Source organism: Leptidea sinapis, chromosome 13 (genome assembly GCF_905404315.1).
Source record: "Leptidea sinapis chromosome 13, ilLepSina1.1, whole genome shotgun sequence".
NCBI classification, from domain to species: domain Eukaryota; kingdom Metazoa; phylum Arthropoda; class Insecta; order Lepidoptera; family Pieridae; genus Leptidea; species Leptidea sinapis.
In genome coordinates this window covers 692916-712851 of record NC_066277.1, presented here as the reverse complement: position 1 = coordinate 712851, position 19936 = coordinate 692916, and the positions used below count along the sequence as shown (strand labels likewise).

Here is a 19936-nt window from a genome sequence, read left to right as displayed (position 1 = left end):
AAATATTATATTCTTTAAAACTTAAATATTTTGAGAAAAATACATTGTTTTCAAGATACCTATATATGTAACGCGTCTAAACTGCGAGCAATGTAGTGTGAGCGACTTTAATGCGGGTTGCAGACCAAGATAAGTGAGCTAACTAAAATATGGCGATGCTAAGTTGCATGCGGATGCGGATCTTAGTTCGCATAGTTTGCAGACTGCACACAAGTATGGAAAACTGCGTCAGCTATGCTAAGATATACTGCACTGACCCACATTAGTAGAGCAATTCAGACTGGAAATGTTGTGTAGAATGTTAGACACTCAAAAACCGCCTTCGAGATCCCGGATGAACCTATTGACTAGGGACCAGTATTAGAAAGCTCGTATGAAAAAGCCAAGGGTCCGAGTTGTCAGAACCGTGGCACGTGGAGCTTCGAAATCTGTGTCCAACGCTCTGGGAGACGTGCTAGTATACAGGCTTATATTCGATGAACGTTTAGTTTTGACTGTCGACGTGTACGTAGTTCTATTGTAACATTGTGCCTTTGATACCAATGGCTTACTGTAGTTAAATGTTAGTAAGTTACAGGGATAAAATTTAAAAAAAAAGTTGTGACTTGCTCCGCTTCTACTAATGAAATGAAATACTAATAATGGACTTTAATAGAAATTTTTTGGCTAATTATCGTTTTTTTTATGGGAATCTCAAATATTTTTGAAAATAATTTACGGTACATGTTGCATGTTCTGGTAATGTAGTTTTTTGTATATAAAATAAATATGAATTCTGCGAACTAAGACGTTCACGCAGAGCAAGTATGGCACCCTTCCGAGCGAATAATTGCAGGTTTGATTCTTGTTATGTTTGTTGGTCGGCTGATATTGATTCGTTTTTTATTTTCTTAGATATGCGAGTATTTTTCTCTATAAATTATATCTTACAAATATTACACACAATCGATAGATAGAGCTTAGCAAGAGCGAACAATTGAACTTAAACGAGTGCTTCAAACGAGGTTCTCAAAGTCAAAATATATAAATAAAACTAGCTGACCCAACAAACGTTGTATTGCTAATTAAAGTAATAAAATAAATTGAATAATTATAATGTTTGGAGCATAAAAAATAGATGACGACCGACCATCTTGCAACCCTATTGCGTATCGGTGAAAATTCGAAGTTGTAAAAAGTAAAAAAAAATATTTAGGGGTGGGTGACCCTTATCATTTAGGGGCATGAAAAATAGATGTTGGCCGATTCTCAGACCAACCCGATATAAACACAAATTTTCAAACAAATTGGTTTAGCCGTTTCGGAGGAGTTTGGTAACAAACACCTGGATACGAGAATTTCACATATAAGATATAATATTAACGAAATGAAACAATGTATCATAAAATCATTTTATGAATCCGTTGATTAGCCTGTAAATATTAAGTGTACTTATTATATATTATAATATATATAAAGATTATTATTATATTATATCATTATTATAAGATAATATTACCTTTCAACAGTGTAAGAATAAAAACAAGAAATAATAAAATTATTGAAGAAACACAAAAAACAGAGAGTGAGAGATTATTTTCTTGTGGTACAACATGCAATTACAATCCGTCTTATCCAGAAGTCACTCATAGTATAGATGGTCAGGACGACGCTAATACTCTTTTGATTTGGAGAACCTCTTAATTCGCAGAACCCAGACATTGAAATGCAATAATTTTAAAGTGTGACGTAACTCAGTGAGACGCAAAGATCAAGTGAATTCTCGAGACCGAATATTCAAGTGTCTACACTTGATTTAAATGTTCAAGGAATTTCGACTTTGTGTTATAAGTCGTAAGGTTTGGGCAGTAAATGAGGCATGATAACTAACATTATTAATAAAATTTTCAATAGAGCAATTATTGAGATTATAACGAGAAATATTAACGATTGAAAAGTGATTCTTTACATTATATTACTTGAACAATTTGTTATTTATTTTTAAGTAATTTTTGCGATTTTGGATGTAGCCATAACTGTAGAGGTGAACTAACATTGGTCAGAACATCTGAAATGCACAATATAAATTTGAGAATCAAGAATAGACTACGTTTACATGGTAGCAATGCAGCTTCTATGTACAATAGTATTCTTGAAATGGCGCCGAGAATATTTAACAAGATATCAACATATTACAGAACTTAAGTTGACGTGTATTAAAAGAAACTGATAAAATCGTACTATTCTGTAAAAGACTTCATTTCAGATGCTTCACTCAATTGACATTGTAAAATATCATTTTACTTAGTTTAATAACTTACTAACTATAAATGTTTTTACTAATTTCAATTATTAACATATCAATTTACTGACATTGTGTATATATATTTGTTTGAATTGTACGCCACAGCATGCGGGCAAGGAATGGAGAACTTGTATTGTGACTTGTAACATCTTATACATGTCGCAGGGAAAGGATAATAACAGAGATTTAGTCGATTCTCTAAGTGATTTGATCAAATCACGGGTATGTTTTTTTTTTTTTTTTTTTTTTTTTTTTTTTTTGGAATAGGAGGACAAACGAGCGTACGGGTCACCTGGTGTTAAGTGATCACCGCCGCCCACACTCTCCTGCAACACCAGAGGAATCACAAGAGCGTTGCCGGCCTTTAAGGTGTACGCGCTTTTCTTGAAGGTACCCATGTCGTATCGTCCCGGAAACACCGCACAAGGAAGCTCATTCCACAGCTTCGTGGTACGAGGAAGAAAGCTCCTTGAAAACCGCACTGTGGAGGACCGCCACACATCCAGATGGTGGGGATGATATCGTAACTTGTGGCGTGTCGTGCGAAGGTGAAATTCGGCGGCAGGAATCAGGTTGAACAGCTCTTCGGAACACTCCCCGTGATAAATGCGGTAGAAGACACACAATGAAGCGACGTCTCTACGCAACGCCAAGTGATCCAGCCGTTCACAGAGTACTGGGTCCCCGACAATTCGAGCTGCTCTGCGTTGCACGCGGTCAAATGGATCGAGCTGATACTGGGGTGCGCCAGACCAGAGATGACAGCAATACTCCATGTGAGGCCGGACCTGCGCTTTGTAGAGCGCTAGAATGTGGGCCGGCTTGAAGTATTGCCGTGCTCTATTTATGACGCCCAGTTTCTTTGAAGCCAGTTTGGCTTTGCCCTCCAGATGGCCACGGAATTGGCAATTGCTCGAGATTTCGAGACCCAGTATTCCGATACTAGGCGAGGCTTTAAGGGAAGTGTTCTCGAAGAGCAGTGATACGGCAAATGGGGTTTTTTTAGTGGTAAACGCGCAAACTTGAGTCTTCTGGGGGTTAAATTGGACAAGGTTCAACTTACCCCATTCCGCGACCTTCTCGAGAGAGGACTCGATAGAAGACACAAGTTTCACCCGGCACTGGTCGACGTTTTCCCGAGAGAGACCTGCATGGCCCGTGTATACGGCATCACCAGTGCTGTCGTCTGCATAGCAATGCATGTTGGCGGTGTCCAACATATCATTGATATGCAGAAGAAACAGCGTGGGAGATAGCACACAGCCTTGGGGCACTCCAGCGTTCACGGGCTTGGGATTCGAGCAATAACCGTCGATAACGACCTGTATGCTGCGCCCAGTGAGGAAGCTGGAGGTCCACTTGCATAAGCTCTCGGGAAGCCCAAATGATGGAAGTTTTGCGAGGAGCGCCTTGTGCCATACACGATCAAAGGCCTTCGCTATATCCAGACCAACTGCCAGGCCTTCCCCCTTGCTTTCAATAGCCGCCGCCCATCTGTGTGTTAGGTATACCAGAAGATCGCCAGTCGACCGACCATGGCGAAAGCCGTACTGCCGGTCGTTGATCAACTGGTGACCCTCAAGGTATACCAAGAGCTGGCGGTTAATTATGCTCTCCATAATTTTGGAGAGTAGGGAGGTAATAGCAATAGGCCTGTAGTTTGCCGGATCCGAACTGTCTCCTTTTTTTGGGATCGGATGGACAAGGGCTGACTTCCATGAATCAGGGACTACGGCTTTTGAATAAGAGTGCCGGAATAAACGCGTTAGCACCGGCGTCAACTCAGGGGCACACGTTCTAAGCACGATTGGAGAAATGCCATCCGGCCCGCTCGACTTCCTGACGTCCAACGAAAACAGAGCTCGCCTAACAGTTTTCTGTCTGAACTGTACTTCAGGCATGGAGCTCTGACACCGCGGGATGGTCGGCGGTGTTTTTCCGTTGTCGTCAAGAGTCGAGTTGGAGGAAAAAAGAGTGCACAGGAGATCGGCTTTCTCTTTTGCCGTATGGGCCAGGGTGTCATTCCTCATGTGCAACGGCGGCATGGACGGCTGGTTGAAGTTACCAAGAGCAGCTTTCGACAACGACCAGAACTTGCGTGTTCCGGTCGGGTAACTGGAAAGCTGCTCGCCAATTTTGATGACGTGCTTCGATTTCGCACGGGCGATTTGCCACTTAAAAAATCTGGAGGCACGGTTATATTTCCTCTTCAGAACTTTGCAGTTCGGATCCTTTGAGCCCAGCGCCGCAACCCAAGTTCGATACGCCTGTTTTTTGCAGTCAGATGCTGCTTTAACTGACGCATCGAACCAGGGCTGTGATCTGCCACCGATCGGTACTACAGAGCTTGGTATAAAAATATCCATGCCCTGCAGTATCACATCGGCTACTGCAACGGCGCAGGCACTAGGATCATCTGAAAGGAAACAAACCCTGCCCCAAGGGTAGGATGCAAAAAAGGAACGCATCCTATCCCAATCTGCTGACTTGTAGTGCCAAACGCGGCGGGTCGCTGGTGGTCTGCGACGTTGGCGTCGGATAGGCACTACACTCCTGACCAGGCAATGGTCGGACGTTCCGAGAGGGGCGTCGACAGAGACCTGGTAACCATCGGGATGTGTAGTCAGCAGAAGATCTAATAAGGACGGCATGTGGCTATCCACATCCGGGAGCCGCGTCGGCGACTCAACCAATTGGGACAGACCATACGCCAATGCAAAATTATGCACAGATCGCCCTGCGTAGTCTGTGGTACGTGATCCAAGCCATTCGGCATTGTGCCCGTTGAAATCACCCAAGACTACGATTTCAGCGGAGGGGATCTGAGCAAGCACGTCATCAAATGCCGCTTGAACGCAGCCCATGAGGTGATCCGTTTCTGCGTTACCACTATGGGACCTGTAGACACACGCATAGATGCGGACGCGGTCCTCTAAATCTACGCGGAGCCAGAGAGTAGACAGGCCCCTACCCTCAAAATTGCCGAGACGGCGACAGCAGATATCCTCCCTAACGTACACACATACCCCGGCATGAGGCATGAAATTATGCTCAATTTTGTACCCGGGGTACGTTAAATATGACGTATCGCTAGGTCGAGATATCTGCGTCTCCGTAAGGAAACACAAGGCCGGCTGCGCCGTCTCAAGGTGGTGGTGGACGGCGTTTAAGTTGGAGTGAATTCCCCGGATGTTACAAAAGTCCACATTAAGCGTGGAGCGGGGTGCCGTGGTGTTGCTGCCCTGTTTGTCCTGTGACATACGCGGTACTGTGCCCTCCCCAGAATACGAGGGGCAGCCCGAGCGCGAATGCTCGGGGAGGGATTCTCCGGCTCTACAAGAGCCGGTACCCTCCTGGGGTAATTTATTTTTAAGGACCGCTCTCATATTTTGTTGGGGGGGGGAATGGCCTCCGGTCCTCGACACTAACCTATGCGAAACATAGCGGCACTAGGCCGCTACTTCACGCCGGTATTCTGTGCGAGTGTGGTAAGTAACCCGGACGAGTCTGGCCCGATTGTGCTGACGTCATAAGACAGCAGCGTGACTCTCCCACTTTCAAAAAGCCCGTAGTCGCCTCTTACGACACCCTTGGACCTGGGACTACCCTATTCTTTTTACGCCCCGAGGCAGCACAGGGCATGTTTAAAGAACAACATGATTTTATCATTTCTCTAAACAAATCTAGTGATTTTTTTTTATGGAATAGGAGTACAAACGAGCGTACCGGTCACCCGTTGTTAAGTGATCACCGCCGCCCACAATCTCTTGGAACACCAGAGGAATCACAGGAGCGTTGCCGGCCTTTAAGGAAGGTGTATGCGCTTTTTTTGAAGGTACCCATGTCGTATCGTCCCTGAAACACCGCACAAGGAAGCTTGATTTGATCAAATGCCAGGGTTGGTTCCGTGTAATGACAATGAGTGACATGACTAGAAAAACTTAGGATGTAAAAGCGAGCGAAGCGAGCATCAGACTAGACTCATATCCCGATCCGGAAAGGTTAGGTGGAAGGGGAACCCCGTCGTGGTTTTTTTTTCATAATATGGGCCTCGCGAAGCGGGGTTTCTACTTGGCTTTTAGATAAACTTTATCTTTTTTAGGTAAGGTTACATTAATTTAATTTTCAAGAGAAGTAAGGCACCAGGCCTTACCTTTTCAAATGGGAATCGAGGAGTGAGACGGGACAGAGGATATCTCCCTCCCCCTTCACCTCTCACCTCCCTCCACCTGAGACACGATACAAAATTCTTACCAAATTATGTCTAAGTCTTACCAAATAAACCAAATAAAAGACTTTTTGTCATTTCACGAAACCAACTCTGGCATTTGGTCAAATCACTAGATTTGTTTCGAGAAATGATAAAACCGTATTGTTATTTTAACGTCCTCCGAGATTTGATCAAATCACTGTTTTTATCATATCCCTGCGATATATATACCCATGACAACAAATAAATGATGAAATAAAATGAAGCATACCAAGATTTATAGACCATGCAGGTATCGCACCTATCTTACTCGAGTTCGAATACATACATAACTTTTGGTACTAATGTAGTTTGTTAATCAATTTGAATAATAAGGAATTGTGCCAGGCGCGAGTGACGACGGCGCCGGGTGCGCGGTGGTGCTGGAGACGCTCCGGGCACTGGCCGCCAGCCCGTGGCCCTTGCGCCACGACGTGGTGGCGCTGCTCAACGGCGCCGAGGAGAACATCCTGCAGGCCTCGCATGCCTTCGTCACCACGCACCGGTACGCGCCTAACCACCCACATTAAGCTCTGTTCAAACTCGGGATACTATCACGCGGGAGGTTGGACGGAAGTCGCTCGCGCCGATTGTGTCATCTCACTTGTATGGACGTGTTCAAATTGACGCGAGTAGTCGCTCAAGTTGAAGCGAAACATGAGCGGGTCGCCCGGCGGGATTAATCTACCAATGCATTATGTTTCTCCACTGAAGAACCAAAATGACACGCGGGAAGTCGCGTCAGTTTGAGAGGCTAAGCGAGCGAGCGAATTGCTCTAAAACGCGTCCCGCGCGTTATATTGAACAGATCTTTATGCACTCATGGCCATTCCATGCTCCACAGACAGGTTATTATTATTACTATGTACATGTAAAAAAAAATCTAACGTATTCGTCATTAAAGGTTTTTTTAATCCTACTAATATTATAAATGTGAAAGTTTGTATGTCTGGATGTATGTTTGAACTTCTTTAACGCAAAATCTACTGAATAGGTTTTGATGAAACTTTACAATAATATAGCTTACACACCAGACTAACAAATAGGCTACAATTTATAAAACTATAGTGTGAATTATAAAAAAATATAAAAGAAGTGTGATTGTTGCTAATGAATACAACTAGCGCAATCTCTTATCAAGCATATCTCTTAGCTAGCAAAAGATCAATACAATTTATATGGCAAAACAACGTTTGCCGGGTCAGCTAGTGTTGAATATTTTGATAGGCTGCGATAGTGACAATTTTGATACAAACTTTGGTTTGACCTAATATTTTAAGACAGGCATTCAAAAAGATTTCAAATAATACTAAAAACTTTTTGTAAAATGGTTATTTGCAATTTATTAGCTAAAATTAAAACACTATGTTTTTTGGAGATGTATTTTACCATGTATCTTTCGGGGAAAATATGATTAAACTCTCTTCACAGTCGTTCCTTCATTGCTGAGGATCGTGACTCCGCTTAAGTTCGTCTACAGCTTTCCTCCATCTGTTTCGGTCTGCCGCATGGTGGAGTGCGATGCTGATGGGTTGTTTAGTCTGCTCGGATATTTGGTCAGACCAGCGTCGTGGGCTCCGGCCTCTTGGTCTCTTTCCCTCAATTTTCCCGGTGACCATCAAACGTTCAAGGTTATCAGCGCCGCGTCGTGCAATGTGGCCAAAGTATCTCAGGATCCGCTGCAGGGATGTAGTGGATAGACGTGGACTGCTCCCTATTTTAAGCTGTTTAAGGATCGGGGCGTTAGTGCGGTAAGCCGTCCATGGTACCCTTAGCATGCGGCGCCAGCACCACATCTCAAACGCGTCAATCCGTTGTCTGTCAGTGGATTTCAGGGTCCATGTTTCAGCTCCATAGAGCGCGATGGGAAAGACAAGAGAGCGGACCAGGTGAATTTTCGTCCGATTGGTGATATTTCTGTCCTTCCACACCTTGCTTAGCTGTGTCATTGCTGTTTTGGCCATTCCAATTCGCCTCCTTATTTCGATCTCGCAGTTGCCTCTGTTCGTGATCACTGAGCCAAGGTAGTTGAACTGATCCACGGTTTCATAGCTCTATAGGAGATCAGTGCGCGGGATGGCTGCGAAGCGGTCGACGACCATGACCTTGGTTTTGGCCGTATTTATTCCCAGACCCATTCTGAGGTTGGTGGCCCCTAGCTTGTCCAGCAACTCTTTCATTTCCACTTCGGATGATGCTAATAGGGTGGTCATCGGCATAGCGGAGGTTGGATATTTTGACTCCACCTATCTTTATGCCACCTTCCCAGTTTTCTAGCGTTTGTCGCATTATCTGTTCTCCGTATATGTTGAATAGGATAGGGGAGATCACGCATCCCTGTCGAACACCTTTTTGGAACTTAAATGTGCTCGATGTGACATCCTCAATCGTCACTGTGCCATACCCTGACTCATAGAGGCTGCATATTAGCATAACAAGATGCGCTGGAACACCTGACATTGAAAGTACATGCCACAGTTCTTCCCATTTTACGCAGTCAAAAGCCTTATGGTAGTGAACAAAGCACATGAAGGTCGGCGTGTTGTACTCGTAGCATTTTCATGATTTCCTCTCTCGTTCCTCTGCCCTTTACAAAACCTGCTTGTTCTTGCGGTATTTGCCAGCCGAGAAAGGATCGGAAAATCTCGCGTTGATTACATGTAGCAGAATCTTACTAGCATGTGACACCAAGGCGATTGTTCTGTAGTTATTACAGTTTCTTACTGAGCCCTTTTTATGAAGAGGGAGTATAGACGAGTGTGTCCAGTCCGATGGCCAGTGTCCAGTTTGCCATACTGCGTTGCAGATGTTGTGCAGTTGGGTTATTCCGTTAGGTCCCAGGGCCTTTAGAACCTCCGCTGTGATACAATCTGGTCCCGGAGCCTTGTTGTTTTTCAGTTTCCGGATGGCATTTTCAATTTCCGTACGGAGTATTGATGGTTCTGCATCAATTGGTGTTGCGGGTGCCAGTGCAGACCGGTTTGACTGGTTCTGATAAAGTTCTTCGCAAAACTCCCTCCATCTTTCAGCGACGTTCGTGACTTCATGGATTGGATTTCCATCCTTATCGTCTATTACCCATGACGATGGCTTGAATTTACGGGTTATTTCCTTGATCTTCTTAAAAAGATCCCCTGCCTGGTGTTTCTCGGCATGGTCTTCAATTTCAGAGCATATGTTCTCGAGATATTGGTTCTTGTCTCTCCGTTGTACACTGTCGTTGAATTAATTTATTGAGTTCACTATATTGCTCCTCATATGTAGAAGACTTTCCGCCTTTTTTCATTTCCTTACGCAATTCAATATTCTTCCATGTCTCGTCTGATATCCAGTATTTTCTCAGTTTAGTTTGAGTTGCCATAGTATCAAGAATATTGATGACTCTTGTTTTGAAAGTTTCCCATTGATCGTTAGGGTTAGTTTCCGTTGTGTCTGGCAGTAGTTCAGGTTCAAGCATTTTCTGGAAGTGTTCATGTTCAGGTTTTGATAGTCTAACGAACCGTTTAGGTTTCTTGCGACAGATTTTAAGCCGCAAGCGTACATCCGCTACTAAGAGCTGGTGGTCTGAGCCGCAGTCAGCGCCCGGGAAGGTTCTGGTGTTAGTGATTGAGGACTTCCATCGGTTTGGAATGGTGATGTAATCGATCTGATTCCGATATCGGTCACCAGGGGAGATCCAAGTATAGAGTCGGCGTTTGTGATGTTTAAAGCAAGTGTTGGTGACTACCAAGTCTTGGCTCACGCTGAAATCTATAAATTTTTCTCCCCTTTCGTTTCTTATTCCAAGTCCATGTTTACCGATTATGTGGCGAATATGATCATCGTGCTCAGTGTTTCCAACCTTAGCATTCCAGTTTCCTTGAACTATCAGCATTTCACGCTTACAGATACCGTCTATAGTCGTTTGTAGTATCCCGTAAAGGTCATCAATGTCTTCTTGTGATGAATTTGACGTAAGGGCATAGACTTGAACGATGTTAAGAGAGAGTGGTTTGCAATCTATTCTGATAGTCATTATGCGATTGTTTATCGTGTTATAGCCAGTAACGTGATGGGCCAGTTTATGGGGAACTAGAATTCCGACATCATTCTTGCTTTCGGATTCGTGGCCCGAGAAGAAAAGCGAGTTTCCGTTTGACGTTTAGAAATGACCTCTTCCCTTTATGTGTGTTTCACAGAGCCCCAACAGCATAAGTTGGTATTCTGACATTTCTTTCTCGATAACATCGAGTTTTCCAGGTTTTAAAAGTCCTCTCACATTCCAAGTACCAATCCTACGGTTCGAGCGCATGGATGGTTTTGTTTTTCCTTCAGTAACATTAACTGCTTCGGTAGCCTGATGGTTCACCGCCGAAGAGATTTCGGTAGCATATTTAACACTCATCGACCCGGGTATCGATGAGCGCCGGGGGTTGGCCGGATCGTCCGACGTTGCTTCTTTCATATCTGTTGACTTGCTTCATGGAGGTCTCTTGGGAGTTTAAGCGTAGTGGGTTCCCATTAGCTTCTACGTCGATTCTTTTTGGAGTCATTTAATATCCATGGCTACCGTGGCCTATGTTTGAGTAGGTTATTTAACCGCCGCCTACTACTCGGCGTTAGCTTGTTTTACGACTATGTTCTTCGATGTTGTAGGGCACGCTGTTCATAGTCAACCCTCCTCCTTTCTCAAGCCGGGCTTGGGACCGTCTACGGCGGAGTTCCAGTACTTGAGTGTATTTAGGACTCGTATCCAAGCAACCCAACAAGTGTTAGTGACCGTGTGACACGAAGACAGGTCCATCACCAGGCTCCTTTGCACAGGATGCCGGCTAGATTATGGGTACCACAACGGTGCCTATTTCAGCCGTGAAGCAGTATTGTGTAAACATTACTATGTTTCGGTCTGAAGAGCGTCGTAGCTAGTGAAATTACTGGGCAAATGAGACATATTACGTCTCAAGTGCCGAGCGCCGTTGTAGTGCCGCTCAGAATTTTTGGGGTCTTTCAAGAATCCTGAGCCGCACTGCATTGTAATGGGCAGGGCGTATCAATTACCATGAGCTGAACGTCCTGCTCGTCTCGTCCCTTTTTTCATAAAATAAAAAAATAAAAAACAGGTGGGCGCGGTCTCTGCGTGCGTTCATCAACATCGAGGCGTGCGGCGCAGGCGGTCGGGAGGTACTGTTCCAGGCCGGGCCGCACGACCCCTGGATGCTAGAGGTACTACAGTACGTAACCACCGCTCGCAACATACCATTCTCATAAAGCCTTGTCCACATATAACGAACAACGCCCAACGGAAAACATAAGTCTTCCTTCTCCTTTGTGTTTCGTTCCACAGCAATCTGTCGCTGTCGATCGTTATATGGGGTCATGGCCTAATTATATGTAACTACTAGACTAGATTTAGTATGACTACCTAGATTTGTAGCACTGACCTCTACTATATTTCACTGGACTGGCGGCTGTTAACGTGCTTTTGTGCCTGTTTGATATTCGCCATTTTGACGCTGTTGGCCATTTAGCGAGAGTCTGAGGTACTAAAACTAGTGATGACAACCTCAGCAAACATTGGTAGATGGTGGAAAACTATTTACAAAAAAAATTGTGTACTTTATAACGTTGATTCTTGAAGTATGAATAACACGGAAAACGAACGAGATTAATTCAAAATGCAAGAATACTTCAGAGTATTGTACGTTCCTTTGCAGCCATTTGCATTATACGTCAAAATTAGTTCTCTGGACACTCGCGAGTGGCGCTTCAAATAGGCACAAAAAATTGCTGTCAAATATATGGAATAGCCTGTCCAGTGGTATTTCTACAGATCAGTGATTAGTAGAGAATAGATTTTACAAAGTAATTAATAGTATAAAACATGCGGCAGTCTCGTTGAGGTCCTCAAATGAAATGAAAAACAAATTCAAAACTTTGTAAATTAAATTATAGAGTTTGCGAATTTGCGTTTCATTCATTATTCAGTATCTGAGTTCACATATCACAACCACGGACTAGTAAAAAATAAGGACTCCGTATCACACATAACAGTGTAGCACCAAAACAAGCCGATTAACGTGTTAATACATAGCCCCACGCACACACTTACACTACTACAGGCCGATAAGCGGCCATTATGAGAATTGTCATCAGTTTGCGTCTCAATAAAATATTTTAAAAGTGCCATAGTGCGTTGTGAAAAAGTGTAAAAACGATACTATATATTTGATACGATATTTGTGGCCATATATGATTATTTAAGGGAGAAAAAATTGTGTAACTAGTATCCCCCGTAACCGCACACACACTAGCATAACGGTGCTTCACTTGCTAATATCACGGCACGGAGTCCTTCTTTTTTTACTCGTCCGTGATCACAACTCTTACTTTCATCATAATAGTTCATTTGGAAGTTATTCACAAAATCTTTCACAAGTTCATATCAAGACTTTTGTTACGGTTTGTGTTTTGAGTTTTGTTTTTCCCTTTGTTTTAAAACTGTAATTTTTTTAGGCAATCCTTGCGGTAACTGAATTTCTCTGTAGATTCTGCTGTTAATAATATATCGCCGTACTTATATTTATTTTATTAAATAATAACATTGATAAACATTTATGAAACGATGTCTGATTAAAATTAAACAGATTGTCATTTTTACCATTTACGAAACACTTCTTTATTCTTAGAATGTTTCACTTTCACAGTTTCACATTAACAAATGGAATTTAATACAACAATAATTGAAGTTAAATAAATCAGCAAGGTTTATTACGAACTCCAAAACACGTACTTATTCTATTCATAAAACAACTTTATGAATAGAATACCAGTATCACTGTTGAGTTGGTTGGGATTGAGCTAGCTACTGATGGTTACGCATGCGCAAAAGCAAAGAAAATTCACACAGCTGTCTCTCACCGTCATTGTCTGACGAGTGCGTAAAGCGCCAACTCTCTTTCACTCTAATCTATCTTTTAACCTTTTTTGCGAACATTTTACATTTGCAGAGAGGTTCTATCATGCTCAATTTTTTTTTTAATTTTATACGTAATAGTCGAATAACAAAAATATATCTGTATACATTTGACTGCGGATAAGTTGCGGACAAGTGTGGAATGCCAACCAAATATTTTCAAGCTTTATAAAGGTATTGCCTTAAACTGTAATACAATTTATTTCAGTAGGCAACAAGTGGCTCAAATTATTTAGTGGATACGCAACAACAGGGTGTTATTTTATTCATAATTTCATGAAAAAAAAAATTACACTCGTTAAAGCTTTGATTATAACTTAATTCTGACTATATTAATTTGAAAAACAAAATTTTATGAACGATGCGGGTCTCGAACCCACCCATAAATATTGCTCTGATTAATACTAAACAGCTACTCAATTTTTTTAAACGGTATTATTTAAGTGCTTACAAGATTTTCCCAACCTAAAATCAGAAAATACTTTTGTAATTTATTGAGCTTTTGATGACCATACTGCATCCAAATGCTTTACTTTGCTTGCAGGTGTACGCCGGTCAAGTGCCACATCCGTTCGCGTCGTCGCTGGCTCAGGAACTATTCGAGAGTGGATTGATCCCGGCTGACACAGACTTTCGAATATTTAGGGACTACGGAAATATATCTGGTAAGCTATACAGTTATTAGGAAAATGTGTTCTGTGTAGGTAATATTGTTAGGTTATAATTATTATCAATCGCGACCACAACTACGTCCGTTTCGAACAAGCTCTCTCGGTCGTGGGACATTGGATCTGGCTACTTATGAGTACGTCCTTGACCTGATCTTTTTCACTACTGGATCTAACCCAAAAGCTCTATTAATATGAGCAGTCTATTTGCCTTCATCCATCCTCTCAACATGACCAAATATTCCCTTCTAAATAACTGTCACAACATATTGTTTAGTAAATCAATAAAAGTTAGCCTTACTCTCCACAACGGCGCCTATTTCTGCCGTGAAGCAGTAATGTTGACACATTACTGTGTTTCGGTCTGAAGGGCGCCGAAGCTAGTGAAATTACTGGGAAAATGAGACTTAACATCTTATGTCTCAACGTGACCAGCGCAATTGTAGTACCGCTCAGAAATTTTGGGTTTTTCAAGAATCCTGAACGGCACTGCATTGTAATGGGTAGGGCGTATCAATTACCATCATCTGAATGTCCTGCTCATCTCGTCCCATATTTTCATAATAAAAAGGAACCCTTATGTATCCAAGGTTGTCTGATTACTTTTTTTAAACTTTTTTTTGTTATATGTTATGAGTTTGTTTCTAAAGTGTTTCTAATGATATGGCCAATACTTCCTACCACAGAACAGTTTTAAGAGATTAGAATGTCCTTGTGGGCGGGGCAGGCGCGCCACGTATATGAGCGACGGACCATATTTCAACGAAAGTAGCTTGAGCGGCTGACAGTCGCGCTCTTATTGTAGGGCTTGTAGTATCACATTGGCCATTCTAATATCTTTTACCTATTCTGTGCTTCTTACTTACTGCCAAGCTTCTATGCTTGTTTGTCCTTTGACGTTAAAATGTATTGGCAGGTTTATGTGATTTTATTTCTTATATTCACACTTTTTGTAATTTATCGATATTTTGTCGATATTGCAGTGGCAAGCACTACCCTACTGAAATAAAAATCGGGTACATATGGATTTGAATTGAAGTCGATTGCCGCATGTCTTCTCTTTCTATCGCACTCGTGTATTTGATGAAAGAATCCCACTACTTAGAAAATGTTCCATTAAATGCGCGCTCTCTAGGCTTTATATTACTGCATCGAGAGTACATAATAATAATAATATTCACACACTTATACACACACAAATTATCTTGCCCCAAACTAGGCATAGACAGTTGTATGGGTACAAGACAACGATATATTTAATAATGTATGTAATGATATACAGGATGTCCCAAAGGTATGGGACTTGAAGGGTAGTCAATTAAGTGGGTATTTTTTTGTAAATTTATTAATTAAATGCTCAAAATATGATCTCTCTTGTCTTACGCAAATCGCCAATCTTTTAATGAGGCCGTTGCCTGTTGGTTTTCTTATCATTTTATAGTGAATACTCGATATGATATGGCACAATTCTGTTTGTAACTCGCCCACGTTCTCGAATCGTTTTTTGTATAGCATATCTTTCACGTATTCCCAAAAGAAGAAATCTAATGGTGTAAGGTCCGAGGATCTAATCGGTCCATTAGTACCAAATACCAATCCAAGTAGGAAAACATTAATTTTACGTTGTTCCTTTCTTTTAAAACACTATGTTACTTAAGAAGAGTTATTAGTTTTTGGCCATTCTTTCGATTGGCATTATAAAAGTAGGGGTGTTTTTTTTACATTTCAGTTGGTTCGATTCCCAGACGAGGCAAGTAATTTTAAGAAAATCTTTGAATGCAGAAGTACTAACTTTTAAAAATAACATAAAGTCTTCTTTCAGTAAAATAGTCTATCTTCGATATTTAAGGTACTTTCCCTTCATGTCCCATAACTTTGTGACACCTGTATAGTGAAAATGGTCTTTGTTTGAGGCTCGATCACGCCTAAACCACTGATTGTATCGACATGAAATTACCAAAATTCGACGCGATTCTATGCGATTTTTTGAAAGCAACTTCCTTCATTAATTTATTTCGTTTTAAAATTCCGGGAACGGCTAGTTTAATATATAAATAACGTTTAATCGATTGCAGGTGTCGACTTGGCGTGGAACAGTAACGGGTACGTGTACCACACGCGGCTCGACACCGCAGAGCGCGTGCCCCGCGCCGCTCTGCAGCGGACCGGTGACAACGTGCTGGCACTCGCTCACGGTATTGTATTAGTAGCCCCACTGACCTGTATAAATACCATTGGACAGGCTGTTCCATATGTTTGGCAGCAGCGCCACTTGCGAGTGCCGAGAGAACTAATTTTGATGTATTGAATTCAGTATTTTTGCATATTGAATTAATTTCGTTCGTTTTCCGTGCTATTCACACTTCAAGAATCAACGTAATAAAGTACACAATTTTTTTTTGTAAATAGTTTCCCACCATCTATCGATGTTTGCTGAGGTTCTCTTCACTAGTTTTAGTACCGCAGACTCTCACTACATGGCCAACAGCGCCAAAATGGCGAATATCAAACAGGCACAAAAGCACTTTGACATCCGCCAGTCCAATAGTATAAAGTAGAGGTCGGTGAATAGCCCATATCTATTCTATAATTTACATTCATATATTACTCACTTAGATCCACAATAGCTCTATTAATATGAGCAGTTTATTTCCCTTCATCCATTCTCTTATCATGACCAAATCTATTTAATTAAATAGTTATTTGTTCAACAAGTGAGCAAAGTTATTTTTTGCTGTGAGTGCTGACTTTAAATCACGAATTGGCGAAGTAGTCTAGAATTGAATCACGAGCGTAGCGAGTAATTCTAATATAGACTACTGAGGTAGTGAGTGTTTTAAAGGCACGATATAAAAAAAAATTGCTCTCGTGTGGCACATGCAACTTTTTTCCTCGATTAGCGAGAAAAGTGTTTATTGTGTTATAGTAAGAGAAACAATTAAGATACTATTTAACAATGTTTAATATAAACATAATTATTAGTATTTATTTTAAATATTAAGTCTAAAAAGGCAATAGTAAAATGTATAAATCTAAATTTCGATAAGTAACATATACATTTTTGTGACAGTGAGATAATACGCTAGGCTAAAATGAGTTTCGGAACGCATCGCATTGTTTATTTTTTTAACGCGGAGTAATTCCCGGATGTATGGTCACGTGGGGTTTGGTTCACTTTGCCTCACGCTCGCAGCAAAATCTTTTTGCTGCGAGTTTTCACGTAGCAATAGCGCCCTTTTCGTGCTTGAGAGGTGAAAATAAATATAATTTAATTTGGACAGGTCTCCTGAGCAGCGAGCAGCTGGAGGCCCCGGCCGAGATGACGCGGCAGCCCGTGTTCTTCGACGTGGTGGGCGTGGCCGTCGTACTGGCCCGCGCCCCCGCCGCTCTGCTCTGCGCCGCTCTGGCCGTCGCGCTCGTGCTGCTCAAGATACACCTCACTGCCACCAGCGCTGAGCGTGAACGTCAGTACCTGTATATTGTCTGTGTCATCTGTCCACATGGAGTATTGCTATCATCTCTGGTCTGGCCACCACAGTATTAGCTCTACCCTTTGACCGCTTGCAACGTAGAGCAGCTCGAATTTTCGGGGACCCAGTGCTCTGTGAACGGCTGGATCACTTGGCGATGCGTAGAGATGTCGCTTCACTTTGTGTCTTCTACCGCATTTATCACGGGGAGTGTTCTGAAGAGCTGTTTCACCTGGTTCCTGCCGCCGAATTCCACCTTCACACGACACGCCACAAGTTAGGATATCATCCCCACCATCTGGATGTGTGGCGGTCCTCAGCAGTGTGGTTTTCAAGGAGCTTTCTTCCACGTACTACACAGCTATGAAATGAGTTTCCTTGTGCGGTGTTACCGGGACAATATGACATGGGTACCTTAAAAAAAGCGGGTACACGTTCCTTAAAGACTGGCAATGCTCCTGAGACTCCTCTGGTGCTGCAAGATAATTTGGGCGGCGGTGATCACTTAACACCAGGTGACCCGTGTTTGTCCTCCTTTTCCGTGCAAAAAAAATATTGTATAAATTTCTACGGTCTAAATAACACATTGATGATAACTGAACCTGTTAATGATGACGCCAAAAGCTGCGATATTTTGCAATATATTTTTGTGTACATCTGGAGTCTATGCTAGACACTGCTAGATGTGATGAATGTTAACTAAATCTTTTAAAAAAGAAACTAGCTCGTAGTTGTGATATTACAAAAATAAAGAAACAAAAAAATATGCCCAACTGGAGTCTATTATATTATTATGATAATTGTTAAGTTATTTGAGAATCATTAACAACAACACCTAAAAATAAATGTAAAAATGAAAATAAGGGACGAGATGAGCAGCACTTCCAGCTGATGGTAATTGATACGCCTTGCTCATCACAATGCGGTGCCGCTCAGGTTCCTGAAAATCCCAAAAAATTCTGAGCGGCACTACAATTATTGCGCTCGTCACCTTGAGACATAAGATGTTAAGTCTCATTTGCCCAGTAATTTCACTAGCTACGGCGCCCTTCAGACCGGATCACAGTAATGCTTGCACATTACTGCTTCACGGCAAAAATAGGCGCCGTTGTGGTACCCATAATCTAGCCGGCATCCTGTGCAAAGGAGCCTCCCACTGGTAAAAGAACAAAAGGAACCGTGTTGTCTACGGCTGCTGTCAACAGGTCGACTTGGTAGGTACCTACTGAAAATCAGTGTTGGAATTGGGGTGACCCTTATTTCAATTCCAAAAATGCTGAGTGGTTGCCCTTTTCATGACGCCGTTTTTTTTTTTAAATTTATTAATTTTACTATATAATATATAATATTTTCTGTTGTCGCATGACATTTATTCATATAAATCCATACTTTACTTAATTTCACTAGCTACGGCGCCCTTCAGAACGAGACACAGTAATGCTTATGTATTACTGCTTCACGGCAGAAAACTTCCTTCACACAACAACAAGAACACTTCCTGTGCGAAGGAGCCTCCCACTATTGTCGGTGTTCGTATTATCAGAGGGTATTTACAATGTTGTCAGTGTACGTGCCGCGGCGCCAGTGGTACCGCATCGTGTTCCGCACGCTAGTGGGCGTGGTCCTGAGCTACTGCTGCGGCCTCTCGTGCGCGCTCGCCGTGTCGCTACTCCTCCACGCCTCCTCAGCCAGCCTCTCCTTCTATTCGCGCCCTGCTCTGCTGTTCCCGCTCTACGCGCTGCCTGGTACCTCCATCCATCTATATCTTAATATATATTCAAATTCAAATATTTTTATTCAAAATAGGATTTAAAATCACTTATTGAACGTCAAAAACTACCACCCATTCAAAAGAGACTGTCTCAGACCTGAGAAGAATGGGCCCAAGAAACTCAGCGGGCTTTTTTTTTAATTTAAAATGTGGATTACAATGTAATATCGTACAATAAACATTTATAAGTAAAGAGCCTGAGGGTGTTCGCTGTATTCCCAGTCCGTGGTGTCATTAAGAAAATCGTTTATGCTATAATAACCTTTACCACACAAACGTTTTTTAACAATTCTTTTAAATTTCGTAACACATTTGTTTTGTACATTTTCTGGGATCATATTGTAGAAGCATATACATCGCCCAACAAAAGACTAACTAACTAGACCCAACCGAGTAGTAGGCATAACAAGTTTATGTTTGTTCCTCGTGTTAACATTATGAATGTCACAGTTTCTAGAAAATTCCTCAATGCACTTATGAACATACAGAACATTATCAAAAATGTATTGAGAAGCAACAGTCAAAATGTTTATATCTTTAAA

General features: G+C 42.0%; 1 protein-coding gene across 1 annotated transcript in view; it reads left to right on the top strand.

Moving 5' to 3' along the window:
* Window positions 1–19936, top strand: part of LOC126967474 (endoplasmic reticulum metallopeptidase 1-like) — a 59306-nt gene that overhangs the window by 27107 nt on the left and 12263 nt on the right. Inside the window, exons 5-10 of the mRNA XM_050811965.1 lie at window positions 6882–7038; window positions 11633–11735; window positions 14030–14150; window positions 16229–16348; window positions 17435–17617; window positions 19189–19368. Of these exons, the coding sequence (XP_050667922.1) occupies window positions 6882–7038; window positions 11633–11735; window positions 14030–14150; window positions 16229–16348; window positions 17435–17617; window positions 19189–19368 (864 nt within the window). The remainder of the gene's footprint in view (window positions 1–6881; window positions 7039–11632; window positions 11736–14029; window positions 14151–16228; window positions 16349–17434; window positions 17618–19188; window positions 19369–19936) is intronic.